Source organism: Rhamphochromis sp. 'chilingali' (assembly GCF_963969265.1).
Source record: "Rhamphochromis sp. 'chilingali' genome assembly, chromosome: 1".
Taxonomy (NCBI): Eukaryota; Metazoa; Chordata; class Actinopteri; order Cichliformes; family Cichlidae; genus Rhamphochromis; species Rhamphochromis sp. 'chilingali'.
In genome coordinates this window covers 2,572,615-2,598,045 of record NC_137929.1, presented here as the reverse complement: position 1 = coordinate 2,598,045, position 25,431 = coordinate 2,572,615, and the positions used below count along the sequence as shown (strand labels likewise).

The window sequence follows — 25,431 nt, the reverse complement described above, 5'->3', positions numbered from 1 at the left end:
CATCTCATGAAACGACTGATAGATGTCAGTTCATTGATCAGCTGAGCTGCTGATCTTCATCGTCACAGAAACATTCAGCTTGTTTCAATCAGTAAACAACTCCCACTACTCCCAGTTTGAACTGTTCCCACTCAAAATGCTGTGAGAACAATGATCATTGTAGAACTTCACAAACATCACGTGTTGTTTTCCACATGTAAGATCAGCAAACACACAGAAACTTCCTGTTGCCACACACGGCCTCTAAAATCTCTTCCACGCTTTCTGTCTGAAGTCCACTCTCTGTGTCGGATCCACAGGAAACAACAAGATCTTCTTAACATGGTTTTCAATGTGTCTTGTTGAGAATTCAGTTTTACCCCGGTTCTTCTTATTCCTCGAGCATCCAGAGATGGCACCGGACTCAGTAGTCATTTTCACAAAATCTTTATTCATCTACATTCATCTTCATTTAAGCATGCACTTCTAGAAGGGAAGATGAGGCCGGTGTCCCTCTACAAAAATCTTCACTCCTTTGTTGGTTACAGTCAGCTTTATAGAAGTGACCCCATCATAAAACCCCCTCTACGGTGTGCTGCAAACTCTCTCTGTTTGTATGTGCACGAGCACGTGAATGCCTACATGTGCACGTTCCCACGTGTCTATGTGAGTGCTCGTGAGTGAGTGTGTGCGCATACCTGTGTGTATGTGTGAGTGCACATGAGTGAGTGTGCGTGTGGATGTGTGTGTGTAACAGTTAAAACACTGTGGGGGTAGATGACTCCCTAGAGGTCATAAACCCCTACCTTGCATCCTCTGGGGAATTTCCACTCAGTGGGGGAGAAGCCTTCTAAAATCTACTCCTAACTTCACAAGAGAGTGAGGCCTTTATTACTTTACAAACAGTGTCCCTACAATAATTCTACATTCTATGATAACATATTTCTAAACTCTAAAATAAGCTAAACATTCCTACAAGTCCCCCTTTTTTATCTGCTCCATGGCAGATAAAACTAAACTAAATCTTTCACCATAATGTTTTCATACTGTGACTCCCCATTTCCCAAAAGTGGCATCATGGTGTCGGCCTTTGTATCAGACTCTCCCACAGCACGATTGATGAGTCTTACGAACAAGGCTCTGATACAAGGCACACAACAACACCCACATGTCACTAATACTGCAATGAAAACAGACAAAGAAACCATAATTGACATACGTAATAAAATCTTTCCATTGCCCAAAGACAGAGGTCGTCCACGCTTCCAACAGGTCATCTAATCCCGAATGCTCATACACTGCGGTGGACGTCTTTAGGCCTTCCAGAACTCGGGTCACAGAGCCGTCGGGAACTGTGTTATTTGGAATGAAAGTACAATACATATCCCCAAACGCCCCCTTTTTATCCCAACAACATATCTAACGCCATCCGATTTAGTACTGCCATTAAAGACGTTGGACTCAACTGTTCAGTAAGCCCTTGCATTTAATGACAGCACAAAGATCAAATGCATACGAGATTGTGGACCCTTTAACGTAGTCCAACTCTACACCGCCATAATAATCCAAACACTCATCTGATTTACCTGTTTCACTACGTTTGGTTCGCTCCACTGTGGTCTGTGATGGTGGAGTTGCTGGAATGGATTCAGGTCTGTCTCTGGGCAATTCACTTGGAAGAAAAATCACAGTTACAATCACAACAGTTATCACTCCTAACACTACCATTGCTCTCCACTTTCCCCATAACCCCATTTTAGTTATTTCTCTCATCGCTTTTTGTCTAATGTAATCTCACTTGTTCTTTTGTTTTGTTTTGTCTTTTTGTTTTTTATTTACTTTTGTTTTTGTCGTTATTATTATTATTATTTTTAAACCTTTATCTTCTGAGTCGGGTGATTCTCTCTTACTCTTCTTTCTTCAACTTCCGGGGTAGACTACCCTTCAGTCGTTGCATGGATCAGGGATTTATTCTGTCCCTGGGCTGGGATCCATGTAGGGGGGTCTCAGCCGAGTTCCCCCTCTTTTCCTTTGCAGAGAGCCTTTCCGACCTCTTAGGCTCTTCCGCTACAGCACACTAGCTCCAGTGGTACCAGGTTTCCCCTTTCCCTTTCAGTCGGACCGCGTGTGAGGTCCTGGTCTCCACCTCGAATGGACCCCCCGTCCACCTGGGCTCGTTCCACTTTCGTTTGTAGACCTTCAGCCACACCCACTTTGCCTCTGGCACCTCACGACATCTACAAATTGAAAAAATAACACTCCTCTCGCCACACGGCTTTCGCCATGTGTCAACTCCCCAATGAGACATGCATAAGAATGTTGCACAGTCTCCCTAAAACAATCTAAATCAAACTTCACATTTGCAACCAACTATAGATCATGAAAGTGATAAAGTACTCAGCATAACAGACAAGTATCATGTGCAGGTTTTCTCCAATCATTAAATCACTATTATTACCATAATTTGTCCCAAATCATGAATCATCCCAATTTATTCCACAATTTAATCTGTGACTTCCCTTAAACAATGTCACTCCACCCATTTCATCACTATGAGCTCAATAGCCCATCTTCAAATATTCCATAAAAGCTGCATCCCTTATTTGTTTTTCTCATGTCACTTGTCCACTTCTGCTGAATGCTACATGCACTCTTAAAGAAAACAAAACCTGTAATAAAGAAACAAACATCCACCAATTGTTCTGCTAAAAACCACATCATCAAATCACATAAAAAACTGCAATGCTGTAGAAAAAATGCAAATGTTAGCGCTGCGCAGGTGTGTACACACTTTCTCACAGTAACTTCTGTGAGTACCACAAGCCCATGAATAACACACCTCTGATAGATTCACAAACATAAAAATGGCATTTAAAAGGTTAAACCATCACGCAACCTCAGATGTTGCTATCATTTTTCTGCTCCTGTAACAGAGACACACACAGAGATACATCCACACCTTTGTCAGGTGGGGGTTGACTTCACGCAATGGTGTTAAGTCAGTCAGTCTTGTCAGCTTTTACCAGTCAGTCAGTTTGTTTTATTTCCATTCATTCATTCATTCATTCATCCATTCTTACTTTCTTTGCTGATAGTGGAACCTGTCGTCGCATTTAGTTTCCACTCTCAGCAAAATGACGTCATTTCAAAAAGAAAAGAAGAACTTTAGATCAGATTACATCGCTGAATCCTTTTTGGACAGGGACTTGTCCCAATAAGTGGCTTTCTCCAGAGCCCATTTTAATGTGGAGAAACCCACCCGCAACGGTTTTCTTCCCGACGTGCAGATCTGCTTAAAGAAAAGAAATTCACAAACAAAAATCAGTGCACTGTTCAAAAAATAAAAATAAAATGAAAAATGACAAATAAACTGAAAAACAAAAGAAAAAATACAAAAGCCCGGTCTTAGGACTTGTCATAAAATGTTCTTTCTCTTATAGGTGAGAAAACACCCGTACTTCAAAAACAAAAACAAAACAAAACAAAAATCTGCCAGTTTCACTCATTTAAACTCTGGCTGCAAGATTCTGATCACCCTGCTCTCATGTTCCCCAAAATAATACTAATTCAGTCGTCTATGTATCAGTTCTCAACCCACTCAATAAACCAGACAGGATGATGGTAACCGTATTGCCTACTTAAAATTGTGTGTGTGTGTGTGTGTGTGTGTGTGTGTGTGTGTGTGTGTGTGTGTGTGTGTGTGTGTGTGTGTGTGTGCCCTCACAGAAGGAAGGTCACAAACCAATGATTCTAAAGACAGAACAGAAAGATACAGTTGGAAGATGAATGATTGCGTTTTTATGATGCGTAGTAAAACGACTTCTTCTTCTCTTTGTTGGTGTTGTTGTTGTTCGTGTGCGCGCGCGCGTGTGTGTGTGTGTGTGTGTGTGTGTGTGTGTGTGTGTGTGCCTTAGAAGTCAATTAATACATTAGCCATACTTAAAAAAACATCTGAATTTCATTTAGAACTGAGATTCTAAGTTGTAAGGAGGAATCTTATGCACAGCCAGAAACATGTTTCCCCACTTTCACAATGCTGAGGTGTCAAATCCACAACCCCCAACAAATGGTTTGTTACACGCGGGTGTGAAGGGCAAGCTTTACTTACACAGCCTCACACACACTAGATTTTTAAAGTTTTTGGGTACAGGGGTTTAGCCACAGATGCAACATCCACTTTTGATAAAGATCCCTCCACCTGTTTATTTCTTAAGAAATTAAGCATCTTTTATTAAGCTCTTATTTATAATTGTCTACACAATAATAGACACCGTGTGCTCTGTGACATTATAGTCTTCTACTGCTGCTTCCATCGATTTGCATTTTAAACTCCCGGCCTTTCAGTTTGTTATGAACGACTTTATATGTTGATGATGAACATCAAGTTCACCAGGGAAGACACAAAGGACAACTGTTTGCCTTTCCTGGACTGCGCCATGCACATTGAAGAGAACGGCAACCTCAACATCGAAATTTACCGGAAGCCCACACACACGGACCAGTACCTCCTCTTTGACTCCCATCACCCTCTGGAACACAAACTTGGAGTAATTAGGACCCTACACCACCGAGCAGAACATGTTCCCTCTAAGCCTGAAGGAAAAAAGAAGGAACACACACATGTAAAGGAAGCACTCAAAACGTGCAGCTATCCTAAATGGGCGTTTTTAAAGTCAGCAAAGAGGCAAAGAAAAGAAGACCAGACACCAGCGAAGGAGGATAAGAAGGACAGACGCAACAACATTGTCATCCCCTATGTAGCCGGTGTATCAGAAAAACTCAGGAGAGTTTTCTCCAAGCATGACATCCCGGTGCATTTCAGACCCAACAACACGCTCAGACACAAACTGGTTCACCCGAAAGACAAAATGCCAAAACACAAACTTAACAACGTGGTGTATGCTGTACAGTGAAGCGAGGAATGCTCAGACCTCTACATTGGAGAGACCAAACAGCCACTTCACAAGCGCATGGCACAACACAGAAGAGCCACCTCCACAGGACAAGACTCAGCTGTCCATCTGCATCTTAAGGTCAAAGGTCACTCTTTCGAGGATGCCAATGTTCACATTTTGGACAGAGAGGACAGATGGTTTGAAAGAGGAGTGAAAGAAGCCATCTATGTCCACTGTGAGCGACCATCATTGAACAGAGGCGGGGGTTTACGACACCAACTCTCTGCCATCTATAATCCAGTTTTGAGATCCCTCCCAGACGCCTTAACGCCCACTCACACCCTGGGCCATCTGATCTCAGGAATTCGCATGATAAGGTGGGGCCAGGTTTCACAATGAACACACCCGAAACTCTGGCTGATTGGGACCCACACCCAGTTTCACACCTTGGCTCAGGCGATTAGAGGATCATCAGGGGTCCTTTTGTCCCTCTTTGGGGGGAAACTCCCACTAGGTTTATATCTGGGACTCTCCACCATTTTACCTTAGAACTGAAGAAGCTTCTCGGATGAGAGGTGAAACGTCTTCAAGTAACTTAAAGAAGTCCAGACGCTTTTCTTTGCAAGCTCCTTTGACTACGATGACCTGGATGACTGAGAACCTTCACAGATATATGAATATAAAACAGTGTGAACAACAAAACATCAGCTTTGGAAACTTTGATGTAAAATTCTGCAATTGTTTTCTCAGATATAGCATAAATCAAACTAACATACATCAGTGTATTATTAATGTGCACACACACACACACACACACACACACACACACACACACACACACACACACACACACACACACACACACACATGTGTTACAATAAACAGCTCTTATGCTTCTGTATGATTCTCAGTGCTTTCCATTTACATGTCCACAGGTTGCTGTAAGTGGTGCTTGACTGCAGTTTGCTCTCATTTCAAGTGGTTTGCTGTCACAAAGCCAACAGGAAGTCCGGCCATGGTTGAGCCAACTGAAGATGGGTTGAAGGTGGCGTCCTCGTTTCCTCTGTGAGTGCGAGAGGACAGACAAAGCAAACACCGTTTGGACAGCATTAAAATATTTACACTGATGATTAATGTTGTGTCTTTGCACCTGTAGCGATACATGTTGGAAAATGGAGACTTTAGCCACCAAGACTGCCGTGCCTGGAAACTTCCCTGTGAGTACGCCCACAAAGACAGGAAACAGTTTAGCCACCGCGGTTAATCCTCCATCATCATCATCCAGTATTTTTCACATCTTTTCTTCTGCTGTTTCCCTTGTTGTCAGTCACGGGTTTGTGACTGAAATGCGTGTGGTCGACGGGAAGCCTGACGAGTACGGCCTGAATCATTCCATCAACACCGGACGGAGTGAAACCTTTGTTGAAAACAGATTATATGGTAACGTTGCATTTAGCTTCAGTAAACTGTGAAGTTACAGCAGCAGATTTACATCACGTGGCTTCACAGGAAGTAGTCTGGACCTCAGCGCTGAGGTTCAAGCAGCTCTGCTTGCAGACGGCATCCTTCCTGAAAATGTTCTTCATCTTCCTCAAACCAGAACTTTTACATTGGTGCTGAAGTTCTATATAAAAACAGCCTGAAATACAAAGTGATGTTGTGCACTGATTACCTCACACTTTCCATGTTTCCTTCTACAGAGGAGTGTCCGCCTGAGTGTTTTGTCTGATCTGTTGTTGATCGTCTCATTGACACTGCATGCAGATCTGACACCAGGGGCCCGTTCTTCGTACCTCGCTAAGTAAGTTAGCTGGATTAGATTGTTGACAATTTCGCGTGATCTTGGATCGTTCGGTTCCCCGAAGCTCATCCGGGACTTGCTGTCATAGCAACAGAGCCGTAAGCGTAAACCTGCTCGGGAGCAGGTTTACTTTATGTAAACAGGATTAGATCGCGGCCACGCAGGTATGTCCGCTTCATTTATACGAAAGCAACAGCGATATTTTTCCACTGTTTCACCATAAATAAATATTATCAATGTAACTAAAGATAATGCAGCACTTGATCCTTTTATTGATGTCACACAGATACATACAGGTCATTTCCTAAAAAAGGGAAATGTACTATTAACATTCTATTACATGTATGTGATTATTACAGATGTAATTCATATTTCAGAGTAGTAATTGTAAATTACTTCGTGTAATCAAGATGAGAGACCACGGCTATAAAAGCGAAGGTGGATTTGGGAAGCCTGTCGCAGCCATGTCCTGTCCGTATACGCGACCAACCCATTGCGGAAGGTGCAAGATTGATAAGGAGAGTCCTCAGAATTCAGCGTATATTGCGGGACAGACAGGATCCTTTAGCTCAGCGCGACAGTGTGCTCATAGAGAGATATCGATTTTCCCGTGAGGGTATTATTTACTTAACCAACTTGTTGACGAGGGGGTGCAGGACCACCACCTGTCTTTTTTTCCTCTGCCCTTTTCTTGGTTGCTGTTATGAACAAACTAACAGAGTATTACAGGCCAGTATTACCTTGCCAAGAGACGCAAAGCAATCTAAGAGATAAATATTACCATTCTGTAGAATACTCCTGTATTCCACTTTTACTTGTTCCCATGTTCTTGTGGGTCCTGTTGTGGCTCTAATGTGAAAGGGGATATAATATAACATATTATAATATAATATAATGCCATATGATATTGGACAATATAGTGTCATATGATAGATCTACCCTACCGCCTACTGGTGTTGGCCAGAGGGGCCGATGGCGCGATATGGCAGCCTGGCTACAACCGTAGCTGCCTCCACCAGTGTGTGAATGTGGGAGTGAATGAATAGTGGTATCGTAAAGCGCTTTGGGTGCCTTGGAAAGCGCTATATAAACCCAATCCATTATTATTATTATTATTAAATTACCTACGAGTTTGATTTGTCAGCAACTTTCTGCCAGCCCTCTCTCCTTGCTTTTGCAGCCTTTGCAGTGTTCTCTTGCGTTTTAATTAAACTCTGAAACTCCTGAAATCCCTCACTCATGAGTTCTTGCTCTGCTGCCGGAAAATACCGAGCACGCCCCTTGGACATTTTCGCCGACCAATCAGCGGGTTGCCGATCAATGTTTCTACTATCGATGCGTAGCCCCTTTTACGACACCCAGTGATGTCACATTCCTGCGTCCAGCTGTAGTAATCGTCAACAGCAGGTGTGTTCGGGGAACCGGATTAGCGAGCTCACGGTTAGCGCGATGATTTGATCTTGGATGTGTCATTTGATCTTGGATGTAGTAAGCGACGTACGAAGAACGGGCCCCTGGGCCCTGTTTCAGGAAGCCGGTTTAGAAAACTCAGTGTGAAAAACGATACGCAGGGTTGAGTAACCCCGAACTGTCCAACTCGGAATATTCGGTTTCAGAAAGGCTGATAACAATTAGTTCAGTCAACGCGGAGTTGCTTTAACCCCAAGTTAAGCGCGTGGACGAGGATACATAAAGCCCTGATAAGCGGAGCACAGATAAGCGAGTCACCATGGAGACGGAGGGAAAGAAGGCGCGGTCAATGTATTTTACAGCGCTTGAGGCCGAAATTCTGATGGCAGCATATGCCGATAACATGCAAATTCCGCGGAAAAAAGTAACACAGCCACAGCTGCAAAAGAAAGGGAGCATGCATGGCAAAACATAGCCGACAGAGTCAATGCGTGAGTGTTAATATAAACATTGATCTAGGGATTTCCACCCATTTAACACGTTATTTTATCATATGTTATTTTATTTGTTATTTTATACATTTTATTTTGTGATGTGATGTGAGCGCAGGTGCAACCCAACAGGCCCCAAACGTTCCTGGCAGCAAGTAAAAATGAAATATAAAAATATAGTCCAAACAGGTAAGGTGTAATTGTATTATGAGCCATAGTGCTTGGTCTGTTTGTCCGATGTAAATCAATTGCAGTTAGAGGCTACATTAATTTTCTTTCTGTAAGCACTTATTGAAATTATCTGAGCACATTACAAGTACATATTTGCTTACTCTGTGTGCTCAAATGTGACCCGTTATAGCCAACAGAAAAAAAGCGGAGGCCCGAAAAACAGGTGGGGGTCCTCCACCACCACCACTCACAGAGGCTGAGCAGTTGCTCTCAGCCAAAACAGTGGGCGCCCTGTGGCCGAAGGCATCTCTGCGGGGACATCCTCTGAGTCAATAACCCCGCAAGACACAAGTGCCCACATAAGGGGTACATTCAAAATAATACATGATGTGCATACATCCTTTCTTCACAGTCACCTTTGCAGTGCTACTCATTCATTTGATAAACTCTTTACCATAATGGATTATTTTGTAGTGAAGTTATTTTCCTACTGATTTTGCCTTCCCTCAGTCTTGGTTGTCTTTGAGAGCATAATGACAATGAAGTGTAAGGTGATTGGTATGTTTGTTAATTGCCATTTGGTCCCTTGTAAGTTATAAGTGACCTGTATAAACCTCATATTCTATCAGTTGATGGTGGTGGTGTACTGCATCTGGTGCAGCCTCCTGTTGAGCCAGACCAACATGCAGTTGTGAGTAATACTCCACAGATTATATGAGTTTACAGTAGAACAGCAATGTTGTTTATTTCTTTACTGCAGGAAAATAATGAAGAAACATTGACAGCTGTTACAGAGGAGGAAGCAACAGAGACACTTTATGAGGTTTACATCTTTTAATACTTTGTGTACAGGAAACACAGGCGACCAATAAAGCCAGTTGAACAAAAAATCTGTTTATTCTTCTTTCAACATGTTGAGGTGATGGGTCAAAAGAAATGATTGTGACATATGGTGTCTCTGACTGCTCTTCCATCTTGTATGTCCGTGGGAGGGTCAGGATGTTCATGGTTTGGATCACTGCTGATGTTTGGTTCAGAAGGACAGTGTTCTCCTCTAATTGTGGCAATGTTGTGAAGAATCACACATGCCACAATAATGTCACATGCCCTTTCTGGGGTGACCCTGAGTCTTTGCAGGCACTGGAACCGGGCCTTAAGCATTCCGATAGTCATTTCAATTCTGGCTCTTGTCCTGCAATTAGCCAGATTATATCGCTGCTGTGGGCCCGGTTCAGGGTCAGGGTAAGGGGTAAGCAAATAGGGTAAACATGGATACCCCCTATCACCAAGCAAGTAGCCAGTGAACTCTCCTAAGACAGAAGGATACACTTCAGTTCAAATGTCCCTGAAGCAATTGGTCTTTATATATTTTAAGGTATTCTCAACTCACCATGTCCAAATTTTGTGCTCAGTGTACATTCACGGAATATTTGTGAGTCATGGACAGAGCCTGGCCACTTGGCTTCCACATTTGTGATAATGTTGGCAGCATCACATATGATCTTCACAGTGCAGAGAACACAAATTAGCATCCATTACTATAATGAAATAATTTGTTAGTTTGACATGCTACAGGGAACTATGTACCTGTACATTAATGCTGTGGAAAGACTTCCTGTTCACATAGTCTCCTTCATTTACTGAAGGAGCAATGATTGGAATGTGAGTGCCATCTGTACAGCCAATCACGCCTGGGAACCCTGAAAATAAATGTAAAATTTAAGTAGTAGTTCAAGTATCACCACATCATAAATTAAGTTTTGGTCATCCTGATACCTGCAATTTTGTGGCATCCCTCTTTGATAAATCTTGTGGGTCTGTGACCGGGGAACACCACAAACGAGTACAGGAGACGTTTCAGTGCAACTGTAACATTCCTGACTGCCCGACAGACGGTAGCCTTGGAAACGTGCTCAGCGTCACCAATATTATACAGAAAGCTGCCGTTTGCAAAAAACCGAAGTGCAATACAAATAATATGTACAGAACTGAGAGCATGTCCGCGATGTGTCACATGCGTAATATATTTTCAGAAGGACAGATGTTTCTGTTCAATTCTTAAATCAATTTTTTCAAACACAAACACTATTTTAAAGCTTCTAGAGAGTAAAATATTAATGATGATTATAATAACAATAATAAAAACAAAAGCTCTCAGATCCATCAAACCAAGCAGCAGAAAGAACAATAACTGAAGAGAAAACTTTAACCTTGTAGACTTCATTATGTTCCAGCTGCTCTACAGACGCTGTGACCTCGAACTTAAGCAGATCGTAAAGTATGTGCAGCTCAATAACTTCATAATCAGACCCTGTGGTATTTAGGCAGCAGAACAACTAAGAATAACCACTACAAATAATGTTTTTAGGTTTCTGTTGTACTGCAAGGTTCTGTACAGGAGAACCAAACCAAGAGCAAATATTACGTCTCATTTACACCTGAGCACGAAGAGCCATCAACATTTAGCAAATTGAATCATCTTTGTTTAGATGCAAGAAGAATCATATAGAAATGAAAAAGTAGAAATAGAAATCCAGAGCAAAGATATCCTCTAATTCAGCGTAGCACATGTGCAGCTGCTGCGATTCACGTAAGCATTCGGCTCGTCGCTGTTGCAGATTTTTCTCTCGCTGTTCTGGCTCACAGCGCTGCAAACACAAAAATAAATATCCCCAAAGGTGTGAAAGGGAGCTAATTAGTAAGAGTATTGTGACTCTCCGCAGGAGTAGTCCAGCAGTAGAAATCAGTCCAATAACAAGGTGTGTAACATCTAGCAGGGTGACAGAAAAACCCAGGGTAACTTCTAAGGACCTCAACGTCTCTCTCACATTGTGTTTTTAAACATGCTTCCATTTGTCACTTCAGTCTTTACTCTGAAATACAGGAAGAGAAATCGTGGCTGAAACAATTTCTCATGAAACCAGGGGTGTGGTCCAACAGTCAGTTTGGTGAGGAAGGTTCCTAACTGAGAGAAGTGACCCAGAAGTATCTGTGTAGCAGCCACAATGAATCAAGACCATGAGCTTTATTAACTGATCAAAGTCTCTTCTTTCATCTTCTGTATCATTCAGTTTGCATTGGTAATGCCCATTATTGTAATGCTTTTTTAAGACCAGCAAAACTTTATTTCACTTTGGGTTAGCTGGGATAAGTGATGGATGGAGGGAATTTTACTTCAGCCACAGAAATCCTAAACAGGAAGGAGGAGCAGAGTTACAGTGGATCACTATCCAGCAGGGAAACAAGGTTTATTTCAATTTCTTGGCCATGAGTGAGATTTACTGAGTGGGCAAATTAGGGAGACGACACCATCAGATCCCGAGCCCTCCATGTGTTAATCAAGAGACGGCTGCTGTGCTACATCCATAAATAATGAATAAATTAGGAGCTAAAGCTGAAAGGACAGTTTATTTGTACCATCTTCACGTGAACACATTCAAGAACATCACAGATGAAGAAACATTAAAAACTTCCACACTACATAAAGCAAGAAAAATAGTTTTTCTTTCAGGTGGTTTCAGAAAAACAGAAACATCAAACATCTCCAAGACTCTCTTTGAAAGAACTAAAAACCTTTGTTCTCATGGTCCAATCATGAGTGAACTCCCCGATGAAGCCTTGTGTGCTAAAACATGTCAGAGTTTTAAAGGTTAAACATGAGTTTCCAAAACGTTTTGCTGGAGAACAATGAACTATTTGACTGAGTTTCAATCATTTACAGACGAGCAAAACCAGGACAGAGAAAAAAGGACAAAACTGACTCAGTAAAACAACAGAAAAGAAGATCCCATGTAGATCTGTATTATGTAGAAGTTCAGCCCAGCAACCAGTTCAGTTCAACACAAGTTTAAATGATTCTATCTGAACTCTGTGGAGCCTGATCTCAAGCTTTTTGAGTCTGACACAGAAACCAGAGGATCTTTTTGTGTCTTCAGATTCACTGTGATCCAGTGATGGGAGTGATTTCAGCCCTGAGTGATCGCGCTGATGTTTGCACAGAGCAGACAATGAGGTGAATGTTTGGGCACATTGGTAACAGTGAAACAGTTTATTAGTAACGTGGGATCGTTTGTGTGCAGAGTATGAACTGAGATTCCTGAAGCTCTTGTCACACTGGTCACAGCTGTAGTTTCCTTCCATGTGTGCACGTTCATGAATGTTACGAGTACTTGAATGTGAGAAGCTTCTCTCACAGTGTCTGCACTTGTGTGGTTTCTCTCCTGTGTGGACTCCTTTGTGTGATTTAAGCTGACCTGCAGTGGTGAAGGATGACCCACACTGATCACAGAGGTGCTTTTTAACCCCACTGTGAATCAGTTCATGTTGTTTTAAGTGATGTGATGTGGTGAAGCTTCTCCCACATTCTTTGCAGTATTTCAGTTTGTCTCCAGTGTGTCTACGTTGATGTACTTTTAGGGTCTTTTGCTGACTGAAAGTTTTTCCACAGAGGTCACAATGAAAGTCTTTCCCACCACCACAGTGATGACAGGGTTGAGAACTGGATCCATCTGTGTCGCTCTGCTTCTAAACAAAGACACAAAGACAGTGTAAGTCAGTCCTTCAACATTTGTATCCTGAACGTCGCCTGAAATAAAGAGCATCTCTGCAGACGTCCAACTACATTTGACTGTTTCAGTTAACACACTCAGTTTACTGGGCTGCAATAACTACAATACTACCACCATAATACTACAGTAATACTAAAATCATAACTGAAAGGAAAATCTGAATAATCACTCAGAGCTGCTTTTCCATGCAGTAGAATTGCTAACATGCTAACACAGTTTAATGAGCAGAGTTGTTCCAAACAGTCAGGCTAAAATGACAAGATAACAATATAAATACATACCTCACAGTAGCTGCACTTGTAGAGTCTCTTTCTGGTGTGGATCTGTTGGTGTCGTCTCAGGTAATGTGGAGCTTTAAAAGTCTTCTCACACAGGTCACATTGATAAGGTCTCTCCTCAGTGTGGGTAAACATGTGTCGTTGTAACTGTGCGTCTGTTGTAAACTCTTTGCCACACTGTTCACAGCAGTACACATCATGTCTGGTGTGAATGCGTAGGTGTGTATTTCGGTTCCCTCTCTGGCTGAAAGTTTTTCCACAGATGTCACAGCTGTATGCCTTAATTCCAGAGTGGGTAACTAGATGCTTCTGTAAGCTGCTACTGTGAGTAAAAGCTCTGCCACACTGATCACAGCTGTACGCTTTAACTCCACTGTGGATGAGTTGGTGTTGTTTTAGGGAACGCTTCAAGGAAAAAGACTTTCCACACAAGTCACAGCTGAACGGTCTCTCTCCAGTGTGGATGACCTGATGCTGTTTTAGTGAAGCCTTCTCAGTAAAACACATCCCACACTCGTCACAGCTGTATGGCTTAATTCCAGAGTGGGTAACTAGATGACTCTGTAAGCTGCTACTGTGAGTAAAAGCTCTGCCACACTGATCACAGCTGTATGGCTTAATTCCAGAGTGGGTAACTAGATGACTCTGTAAGCTGCTACTGTGAGTAAAAGCTCTGCCACACTGATCACAGCTGTATGGCTTAATTCCAGAGTGGGTAACTAGATGCCTCTGTAAGTGGCTACTTTGAGTAAAAGCTCTGCCACACTGATCACAGCTGTATGGCTTAATTCCAGAGTGGGTAACTAGATGCCTCTGTAAGTGGCTACTGTGAGTAAAAGCTCTGCCACACTGATCACAGCTGTACGCTTTAACTCCACTGTGGATGAGTTGGTGTTTTTTTAGGGAACCCTTCAAGGAAAAAGAATTTCCACACAAGTCACAGCTGAACGGTCTCTCTCCAGTGTGGATGACCTGATGCTGTTTTAGTGAAGCCCTCACAGTAAAACCCTTCCCACACTCGTCACAGGTGTGTTTTTTCTCTCCCTTTCTTCTGTGAGGTTTGTCGGCCTCCTGAGAGCGCTGACTTCTGGCTCCATGTTGGTCCTGCAGTGACAGAGATACAAACAGAGGCAGTGAGTGAAATGCAGTCGTGGAACAAACTCAACCTTCAAACTCCATTAACACTAGTTTTAAACCTGAAGGTGGAGCGTGGCACCAAACACCTTAAAGGTCTCTTATCCCCACCTGCTGGTAGTTCTAACACATTACATCCAACCTGCTGTTAAAGATAATTCATGACTGTTCAAACACTAAACTCATGCACACACACACACACACACACACACACACACACACACACACACACACACACACACACACACTTTTATAATTTAGATTATTTTGTTGTTTCCTATTACATATTTCTATAATTTGTATAGATTTATACAGAATTATTCAGTGATAATAAATCCTATGTTTGTTTATTCTAAAGGAACCCCGTTAGCTTCCACAACAGATGTTGCTCGTCTTCCGTCAAATACTCACATAAAATATTACACAATAAAGTGGATTCAAGATATCCACATAATTTCACTCTTACATCCACAGTGAGGTTTCACAATTGTTCAAATATAAGCAATCAATAATAATAATATCAATAACATTGAGGCACATTACACAAATTTCAAAAACAAATCATGTCTTACAATATTTACAACAACTAAAAGCTCTGTAAATCGGCTTTTAAGTGTTCATTGAAGTTTTGAATAATTCTCTAATTTTTTAAGGCAACTTATTCCACTTAAAAGTTGCTCTAAATGTAACAGTTTTACAAAATGTTACTTTTAACTCGAGCATTTACTAAATTGCAGCTTGTTGAAAACTGTGTAATATGATGATGTATTTCATCTGGATACTGCAGCTGAGCAGAATAAATGTGGTGTGTTTAACAGAATTGCTTTCTTTAGAACTACAAGTAAGCCGTAGAATATTTTAGCCTGTACAGGAAGCCAAGAAAGGTTATTATGCATTTTATCAATATTAGTATAGTATGAACATCTTCACACTAATCTGGACGCCTTATTCTGGACTAACTGAAGTCTGTTAAGATCTGTCTTATTAGCTGCTGACCAAATGATTGAACAATACTCCAGATGAGACATTACTAGTGCATTAATGACATCTTTCATAATGAAGAAGTGATACACAAAGAGCATTTCATAGCCATAGCTATGCCTTGTCGGCAGAGTTATGTGACATTAGTGATGTTTGTACTTTCAGCGTTAACTTGGTTTTAAAGCCTTTAAAATATACGCCGTTCAATAGTCGACCTTAATCTGACAGAGAATGTGATGATTTTGTGGATAATTAAAGTCAGTCATATATCCACAAACACAACAAGCTGAAAGTCAGTGATGCTGCTTGGTTTGCAGTCCTGAACATCACGGCACAAGCAGGATTCACTGCACTGTTAATGTTAGCTGTGTTATATTGCTGCCTCTGTTCGGTGGTGTCGAGCCAAACGCACTTTAACGTGTGTTTGAACGAGCTGACGGTTCACTCGTTAAGCTGAAAGAAAGATGCTTTAATCACAGCAGTCACACATGTGTCCACTGCACCATCTGGAACTCTTCTTGTTTACACTCGTAATAACACAAACACTAAATCCTGCTTCTCTGCTGCTGTTGTGTAGCAGTGTGTACACCTGAGACTGTCACCTGTCTGTCTGTCCTGCACTCTCTCTCTGTTTCTTTCTCTCTGATTGTGGAATAAAAGTATGAACATGTGTTTATAAGTTACACTTGTGTCTGAATCCTGCAGCTTATCACACATTTGATTTCCATGTGTGACGACTGCAAGTGTCCAGAGTGAGGACAGACTGAGGGAGCCACTGCTGCACATCATCTGTGAGGCTTTGCAGCCCTGATGATCCACCAGGACAAACTCAGCAGTGTGTGAGGAAGAGGAGGAGGAAGAGCCAGCAGCAGCTGACAGATGGAGAGAATAGACAGACTGTTCCCTGTTTGTGAAGGACTGCTAGGAAAGTTTAACATAACTGTCTGTGCTGAATCAGTCTTATTAGGTAATGTTCAAATAATGTGATCATCCCAGTGTTTCCAGTGTGGGAGAAAGTACTCAGGGCCTTCAAGTTACACACTATGAAAGGCAGCAACAAGTTTAATGTTCAGAAACCTAAAGTCTGTATCAGCAGCAGGATGGAGCTAAAATAAATGTTGGTTTCAGTTCTATGAAGCTTTGAGTATTTTGGATCAGTAGCTGCTGTGTTTGTTGCATCATATTGCTGTAACTGTTTATATGCTTTATATATTCTGAGCTAAGTTGATCTATAGTGTTACATGATACACTCTCAGAAATACGAGAGAGAACAAGGGGAGAGAAGAGAAGAGAGAAGAACATTTTTGGTCTTTAAATATTTGGTCTATAGGAACATACTGGCGTTTAAAAGTCCAGAAATGCCCCTTTAAAGGTTCAATCTGAAATAAAGTACAAATCTGTATTATAAAATCTTAAGCAGCAACTTCTCCAGGTTCCAATATTTATGCAATTCTCAAACCTTTTGGCCACGACTGTATAACCTCTTCTGAAGTTTAGTGGATATTATACATGGTTATGCTCAGGATGTGTCGGCCAGTTTCCACTGGAAACGCCTTTTGGTTAAACTGTCAGCGAGGAATTTGCATTTGCACTGTTACATTTTTATATAACTTTAATGCACATAAACAACAGCTGCTTGTTTCAGTGAAAATACATTGATGGGTTTTTAATAAAGTTGTGCAGCTGTAAAGTATTTTGTCTGGTGTCAATTCTATCGTCAGCTACATCGTTATGGCAAATGTTCAAATGTATATGGTGATAAATATCTTTGGTCATATGGTCCTGCTCTGTCTGTCACCTTCTGTGTTGAGCTCATTGTTTCCTCTGTAGTGGCTGAGCTGAGTCCAAGTAGCTGAAAATGTTCCTCTGCTGCTCCGTCAGACTCTCCTCCTCCTGCTGATCAGCTGGGACACAAAACAGATCTTTGTTAGGCTCCACACTGCACTGAAGAGTCAAAGTGTCTCATATGTTCATCTGACAAGTAAAAGAACACATTTTTGTTTCCCGAGGTGGGCAACTTGTTGGAAACAAACACAAAAGCTTTGAGCACTGATACCTGCCATTGCTGCCATTGAAAGATGCAACGCCAGCAATGTGGATTGTCAAGACTCAAACCAATCATCAAGCAAAGACAACAGGGATCATTTGTTTCTCTTTATTTAGCATTCACAGCATTTGTAGTTTCCTTCTGTGCAGGGGAAGTCCACGCACACTGTGTGGTACCGCCATCCGCAGAAGGTGCATTCAACCTCTGTAAGAGAAACGAGATTGTCTGAGACTGAAATGATATTCACTAAAGAAGTGGTGATTTGTAAAACTTCACATTTTGATCCGGGACGTACTCTGCATGAAAACAAGCGCTCACTCTTCCTGCTCAACAAATGACAAGGGCGGAGCCTTATACCACGTGATACAGAAGCTGTGCCGTGTGATGCTAAAATTAGCAGGGAAACAACAACGGAGAGCACGTCAGGGACTGTGCAAAACGAGGGATTTAGGAAAAGGAAGAGAGAGAGCAAGCAAGAGAGAGAAATAAAAGAGCAAGAGAGAGAGATGGAAGAGCAGGAGAGAGAGATGGAAGAGCAAGAGAGAGAGATGGAAGAGCAGGAGAGAGAGATGGAAGAGCAGGAGAGAGAGATTGAAGAGCAAGAGAGAGAGAGCCAGGGCATCGATTATGGTTAGTTTGAGTCTTGACAATCCACATTGCTGCCATCTTTCAATATGTTTGAATGCACCAGTGTAAGTGCAGCCACTCAGACTCAATGTGTTCATAGAAACAGGTGCAGATGTGTCACGAGTTCATCCAGCAGTAGCTATGGCACTTGGCCACAGGGGGCAGCAGTGGACTGACCTGCATTTGAGACTGCTCCAGCTGCTCTGTGACAGTCAGTAGATCTGCTACAAATTGCAGATCATATGCAAGTTTTGGAAATGACATTATAAATATTCCTAACTTAGCCACGGCAGCCATGTTGATGCATTACCTATATTGGCTGAAAATGTTCATTTGCAGAGAAAAGACACAGGCAGACTGTGCTTACAGGACAACAACAACAACAATCTTTATTTATAGAGCACATTTAAAAACCAACGGCATGCCAAAGTGCTTAACATAGAACAAATTAACACAAGTATAATCAGAGTCATAAAAATAAAAGTGTAGAATTATGTTCACAGGAAAAAGCCACCAATAGAAAAAATATAACTATAGCACATAGCTATAGCACAATATAACTGTGCCATCAACACACAATGGGGATAAGACATACACAGTGCAAATAAAAAGCAAGATAGGAAAATTAGTAAAATAAATCACTGCAGACAAGGCCAGCATTTAACCAGTAGAAAACGCAAGATTAAACAAATACGTTTTAAGCCGTGATTTAAAAGATTGAATAGAGTCAGACGCCCGAATGCCAATGGGAAGGTTGTTCCACAACTCTGGTGCGGCCAGGGCAAACGCTCGATCACCTCTAGACTTCAGCCGAGATCTAGGCCGCACCAACAGTAACTGTGAGGATGATCTTAAAGCCCTAGCAGGAACATATAAGCTTAAGAGTTCCTTAAGATAGCTCGGTGCTGTGTTATTAGTGATTTTAAAAGTAAACAGCAGAATTTTAAATTGGATACGATATTTCACAGGCAACCAGTGCAAATCAGCTAGGACGGGAGTAATGTGGGCAAACTTCTTAGTTTTGGTTAGAATGCCTGCAGCAGCATTTTGGACTGTCTGTAAACTATGGAGGAGGGAGAGTGGAGTCCAAAATAGAGTGAATTGCAGTAATCCAGCCTCGAAGTTACAAAGGCATGGATGAGTTTTTCCAGGTCTTTATGCGGGATATACTGCCTGGCCTTAGAAATAAGGCGGAGTTGGTATAAACTCGATCTAACAACAGCAGACACTTGTCTATCAAGTTTAAATGAGCTGTCAAGTAACACGCCCAGATTCCTAACAGTGTCGTAAAAGGAGCTAGTGAGAAAACCAAAAGCATCACGAAGTTTGGCACGAAGGACGTCACTGCCAAAGACCACAATTTCAGTTTTCTTATCATTAAGGATAAGAGTATTTGCCAGGAGCCATTGCCTGACCTCACACATGCACCCTCGAAAACTATTCAAGGACAAAGCTAGGTCATCATTTAACTCAAAGTAGATCTGAATGTCATCAGCATAATAATGAAAAGCGATGTGATATTTCTCAAAGATAGCGCTTAATGGAAGCATGTACAATGAGAACAGAGTAGGGCCTAACACAGATCCCTGAGGGACACCACAACAGACAGGTACAGCGAAGGAAGAGGAAGTGGCCAAGTGAACCGAGGAGAGCCGATTGGACAAGTATGATTTAAACCAATCCAAGGCAACACCCTTGATGCCTACAGCGTGCTCAAGTCTCGCCAATAGGATTTTATGATCAACCATATCGAAAGCCGACGATAAATCCAATAGCACTAGGACCGAGGAGCGCCCATTATCAGCCATTAGTAGAAGGTCATTGAGAACTCGGAGCAGCGCTGACTCAGTGCTATGATGTGGTTTGAAGGCCGATTGGAATTTATCATTAATGCTATTCTCATCCAGGTAGGCCTGGAGTTGAAGCAACACTATCTTCTCAAGAATTTTGGCCAAGAACGGAAGCTTGGAAATCGGCCTATAGTTCGCATAATCATTATAATCGAGGTTCCTTTTTTTAAGAACAGGCTGAATTATAGCATGTTTAAAGGCTGATGGTATGCAACCAGAGAGCAAAGAAGAGTTCAAAAGGGACAATATACTAGGTCCAATTGCACTAAAACAGTCCTTAACTATACGAGATGGAAGAACATCATATACGAGATTAGTATTGTTCAGTTGTTCAACCAGACGCTTAAGAGTAGGGAGTGAAACGGGTTCAAACTGATAGAAGAGGAACAGTCAGGGGTAAACGCAGGGCCTGTCATTAAAGGAAGAGCAGATTTAAGAGATGAGACTTTATCTAAAAAATAATTTAAAAATTGTTCGCAAAGAACCGTGGAGCACGGCAGCGGCATAGTGGGGCAGGGGTTGACCACAGAGTTAAAAATTTTAAATAAAATTCGAGGATTGTTACCATTGGTAGAGATAATTTTTGAAAGAAAAGCTGCTTTAGCCATTTTGGCAGCAGTTTGAAACTTCAAGCGACTAGTACGTAGGATGTCGTAAGATGCCTGGAGTTTATCTTTCCTCCACCTTCTCTCATCCCGCCGACACGCACGTCGTAGGGCGCGAACAGAGTCACTTAACCAACATTGTGAGTAAGTTCTGGGGCGCTTCATTTTAATAGGTGCCACAGTGTCGAGGATGGAGGAACATGTAGTTAACAGGGTATTGGCAAAATTCTCAACCATATGAGGGGTAAGACAATCTGACGTAATAGATGCAGAATACACAAAAGAAGCAGAGAATTTCACCACAGTATCAGCATTAACAGTACGCACATCACATAATAACGTTACATGTTATTATGTGATGTTACTGAAATCATCATGAATAACAGGAGTGGTGATTCCTGTAACTTTGTGTATATAATTTGGCATTTCTTACTGATGTAGGCCAAAAATAAATACATAAACTGAGCACCTGATGGCTTTGAACTTTTGTTGTCCATCTTCCATTGGTTTGAATTTTGCGCTCCAGTACAAACACAAATCCCCCAACCCGAGGGTCAGCACAATTAACCTAACAGACCTACACCTTAGTTCACAGATTCACTTTGTCTAAGGTTGATTTCTGGGATTTCACACAACCCAGGATTCAGATCGTGAATCCATGATGGGCTTGGATTTACATCATTATAAATGAAATGTGCTCTACTTGGAAGCAGCCGGCCCCGCCCCTTTTGACGGGTTGTGTGAGACTTTAAATCATCAAACTGTAAATTATAAATTTAAATTGTTATTGATCCTTTACCCCGAGTCCTAAAGTGTAGATTTATTTTCTTACTCTTCTTATATTTATTGTTTGTTTACTTGCACCGCTGTAACTGCAGCCTCGTTGTCTCGTCTCTCTATATGCTGGACTGTCTGTAGCGGAGATGACAATAAAGTTTACTTTGACTTCAGCAGTGCGCAGGCGCACCGAGGGCTCTCGCGCTCACTTTATAGAATTTAGAAAAAACATCGGTGCAGATTATAAGTCTGTATCATAATATCTGTTTGTTGTTTTTATTTTGTTTTGCGAGTTGGTTATTAGATGCCGCTCCAGCCAGCCAGAGACTCCCCGCCGCCCCGCCCTCTCCTCCCTGTGCCGCCAGCAGCAGGCGCACCTCGCAAACGGAGGGCGCCCTTACTCCCAGCAAATGGCTGATAGAAAACCGATCGGTGCCTACGAATTTCCCAATATGCGCTGGCATGACGTCGGGGAAGCATGGGTACGACCGATTATTTTATTTTTTTCTTGCCCGTGATGCCCCCCCCACCACGATGCATTCTATTGGTTTGCACACTTACACACACCCAGCTGTGGTTTCCTGTTTTGCTGGACTCTGGAGAGCCCCGCCTTTAACGCTCTTCTCTCACAGAGAGCAACAGAAAACTTGGAAAAACTCCAGATTGACTGAACTCAGTTCAAAGTTACCTTGACACCTTTAGATGTGAGACGTAGTGATGGTCCGCTTGAAGCTGACGCTCCGGTGCGTGTGTCAGAAAGATCAACGCGCTGCTTCAGAAGCACCGTGTCGAGGCTTGATTCGTTTGGCCAGAGTCACGTGATCAGTGACGTCTGAAGCTTCGTTTAGAACGTACCTTTTTTTAAATCGAACTTTATTGAAACACAATGAGTATACAACATACAAACAGATGAAGTTTACAAAAGAACAGAACATGAACATACAGAACCAGGAGTAAAAAAATGATGATATGAGTAGGCGAAAAAAATCAACATATAAATATTGTTCTGAGAGGCTTTTTGTTGGTTGAGTCTGAAATTGATTGTATGTACAATTCATATCCTTATAAAAAGGCAGAAATATGGTGTTTTATTAATAAACTTACATTTATGGATATAAAATAGCTAAAAGTATTAACAAATTTTTTTATAAAAAAACATTTATCATTCTTCCTGGGGAACTTAAAGAAACAGAATAAAACATTTTCCCATCGTAAAGAAAACTCCCTTAAAATATGGACAATAACAAAACTGCTAAATTCTTCCAGAATCTCTGTGTAGAGGAACCAAAAGAGATGTGCCACAGTTTCTGGATGATCCCCACAGAAAGTTCAATTAGTATTTATGTCTCTTTTAAATGTTACCATATAGTGACTGGCTGGGTAACATTTATGAAGAATTTTATATGAGATTTCCTTCACCTTGTTCACAATTAGATATTTATGGGATCATCCAGACTGTCTTCCAGGTGATATCTGGAACATGTCGGTTCCAGTAAGATATTCTATATATGGGAGAGACATGATATCTTCTTGGAATAAACTACGTATTCTCTTATTGCTGTTACCAAGTTCCTGTGAAAAGCAGATTTTTCCCACTGCTGACTCAGCTGGATCAGGGAGAGTGACTGAGGCAGATATTGAGCTGTCAGTGTTTTTATATAACATTAAAGTCCCTGAGGGTATGGCACCAAGCACCATTGAGAATTCCCCAACACTGACGGGAAAATTATATAGTGTAAGGAATTCATTGTAAGTAAGTAGTGCTCCCTTGTTAAATTTTAAAACTTAGTAGCGGCCGCCATTGTTGGCAGCTGAAATTTGGCTGGGCCGCGCTATGAATTCTGGGATATGGTGGGCAACGAAGGACACACCCGACCCATCCTTCAAACTCGGGGGAATGAAGGACGCATTTGAAGGAGTCGAGGAATCGGGACAGCCTTCGTCGCCTGGCTGTGACGTCATCGGCCTTCAAATGCGGCCTCCGGAGGATGCAGCCGACGTTTTGGGACACAGCTTGTGTGTCTTTGTTGGTCATGTGACCTCCCAGGGACTACACATGGAAACGAGCAGTTTAGCTCAAATCTGGCAGGTTTCCATCGTCTGTTTTTGTCCTGATGTCCATGAACATGAACACTGTCCCTGTCAAACACGTCCAGATAATCTGATCCAGTGTTGTTCTTCTTCTGTGGTGTTTGTGATGGAGCAGCAGATCCTGATCCTGATGTCCTCCACCAAGGGGGCAGCAAATTCAGCTGACTGTCATCATTTATTAAAAAGATGTAACAATGTGACATAATGCAATATAATAGTGTCAGTTACACATTGTGGGTTGCACTGTGGCCAGAATGGACATTACCTCCTGCCTAATGGAAGCTGTCAGCCATCCTGCAACCATGAATTAAATAAGCAGAAGTGAAGGGATTGTTAACAACAATTTAATAATAAAATGTAATGTGATAGTTGCACTTTATTAGCTACCCACAATCGTATGAATAATAACCATGAATGCACTGCATGCTCATAGCAAGTTCTTTAGGTTTAAAGTGAGATCCTGCTTTAAAGGGCGCTTCATCTGCTGGGAATGACATGTTTCTTCTAGTATGTAAGGCTCAGCCCATCTTACTGGGACTTACTTTTGTAGATCCACATGCTCTAAACCTGGTGCTCCATGATTGGTGCAGAAGCTTTAAGCTCCTATTAACAAATAATAACCATGTGTAACATAGTTAAATAGAGTTGAAGTTAAATCCCGCTAAATGGGACATTGGCGCCACCTACTGTCGAAAAAGTGACCCTGCAATATTCACAAAGGGCAAGGGATTCTGGGTAATCCTCAGAATAATGGAAGATTCCTGCGAGGTAAGGAATGCGCAAATGTCGTGGGGAGGAAAAATCATATCGCAGGCTGTTAAAGTAATACAGTCTGACCCGATTATTTTTGTTGTTTATACATCATTTGTTGCGGGTCATTTCTCCAGTCTTTATGTTGAACTGAGTGCACGTTTATGTGAGATTTCTTTATTGGGAGGAGAGGAAACAAAATGGGAGCATAGTTAGCTAACTCTGTTGTTGCTTTCCCGTTTAGATTTTGTGCTGATTGCCCACGACATTAAAAAGAGAGCATTCTAACCATTGCCTTTTTGTTGTGAATGCAGGTATGTGACTGTGCCACACTGTTTAGAGAATTTACATTGTTTCATGTACAGCTTTAAAATATATTTCTATATTCCTTTCATTTGGGAAATTTAACATGCAATGTTAATGGTGTTGAAGCTTTTCTATTTTGGTTGTATAAATTTACCACTATACGATCACACTGCAAGTGGAAATGTAATCCTCAGAATAATGGAGGATTCCTGCGAGATTTTGTGCTGATTGCCCACGACATTAAAAAGAGAGCATTCTAACCATTGCCTTTTTGTTGTGAATGCAGACCAGAGAAGACACTACACAGAGGTCACATTGGTGCCGTGACTCGTTCGTGACGCTGCTGAATCGGGCTGGTGTCCTCTCGTCGCAGCATCATCGTGGAGCATCAGCTTCCTTATTGTTTAGTCTGTTGGGTAACGGAATCAAACTTTGGGGACTGTTGGACATACTTTTATATTGGCTTTGTATATTGCCATATTGTATTAAGTCCACCTTAGCTCTATTAATATTCTGCTAGATATGGATCTAAGTTACTCTGATGACACCCCAAATGTGACTCCCCTTGTTGTGGGTAGGGGCAGATGGTTCACAACTGTTCCTTTTTCACTGGGTGACTGTCGGGTGGGGCATAGAGCAGCAGATAGTTCTTGTGAGCTGGTGGCTGAGT

General features: G+C 41.8%; 1 protein-coding gene across 2 annotated transcripts; it reads right to left on the bottom strand.

Moving 5' to 3' along the window:
• Positions 1-12,136: 12,136 nt before the first annotated feature.
• LOC308397784 (uncharacterized protein) lies at positions 12,137-22,639 on the bottom strand. 2 transcript variants are annotated; one of them, XM_080883893.1, is made up of 4 exons: positions 22,303-22,639; positions 17,507-17,612; positions 13,597-14,697; positions 12,137-13,271 (listed from the first exon to the last, which is right to left on the bottom strand). In XM_080883893.1, the coding sequence occupies exons 2-4, from the start codon at positions 17,522-17,524 to the stop codon at positions 12,579-12,581; spliced, it is 1,812 nt and encodes a 603-aa protein (XP_080740019.1). In that variant the 5' UTR covers positions 17,525-17,612; positions 22,303-22,639; the 3' UTR covers positions 12,137-12,578. The 2 variants fall into 2 exon arrangements, with proteins under 2 accessions (XP_080740019.1, XP_080740018.1); XM_080883892.1 differs by lacking the exon at positions 22,303-22,639 and having other exon boundaries at positions 17,507-17,880.
• Positions 22,640-25,431: the final 2,792 nt, after the last annotated feature.

What these genes read in the sequence shown, in the direction of transcription:
- LOC308397784 (XM_080883893.1), bottom strand. An exon ending in ACAAGTGCAGCTACTGTGAG is followed by an intron (nt 13,272 to 13,596) that starts GTATGTATTTAT and finishes GTCTTTGTTTAG; the next exon opens with AAGCAGAGCGACACAGATGG.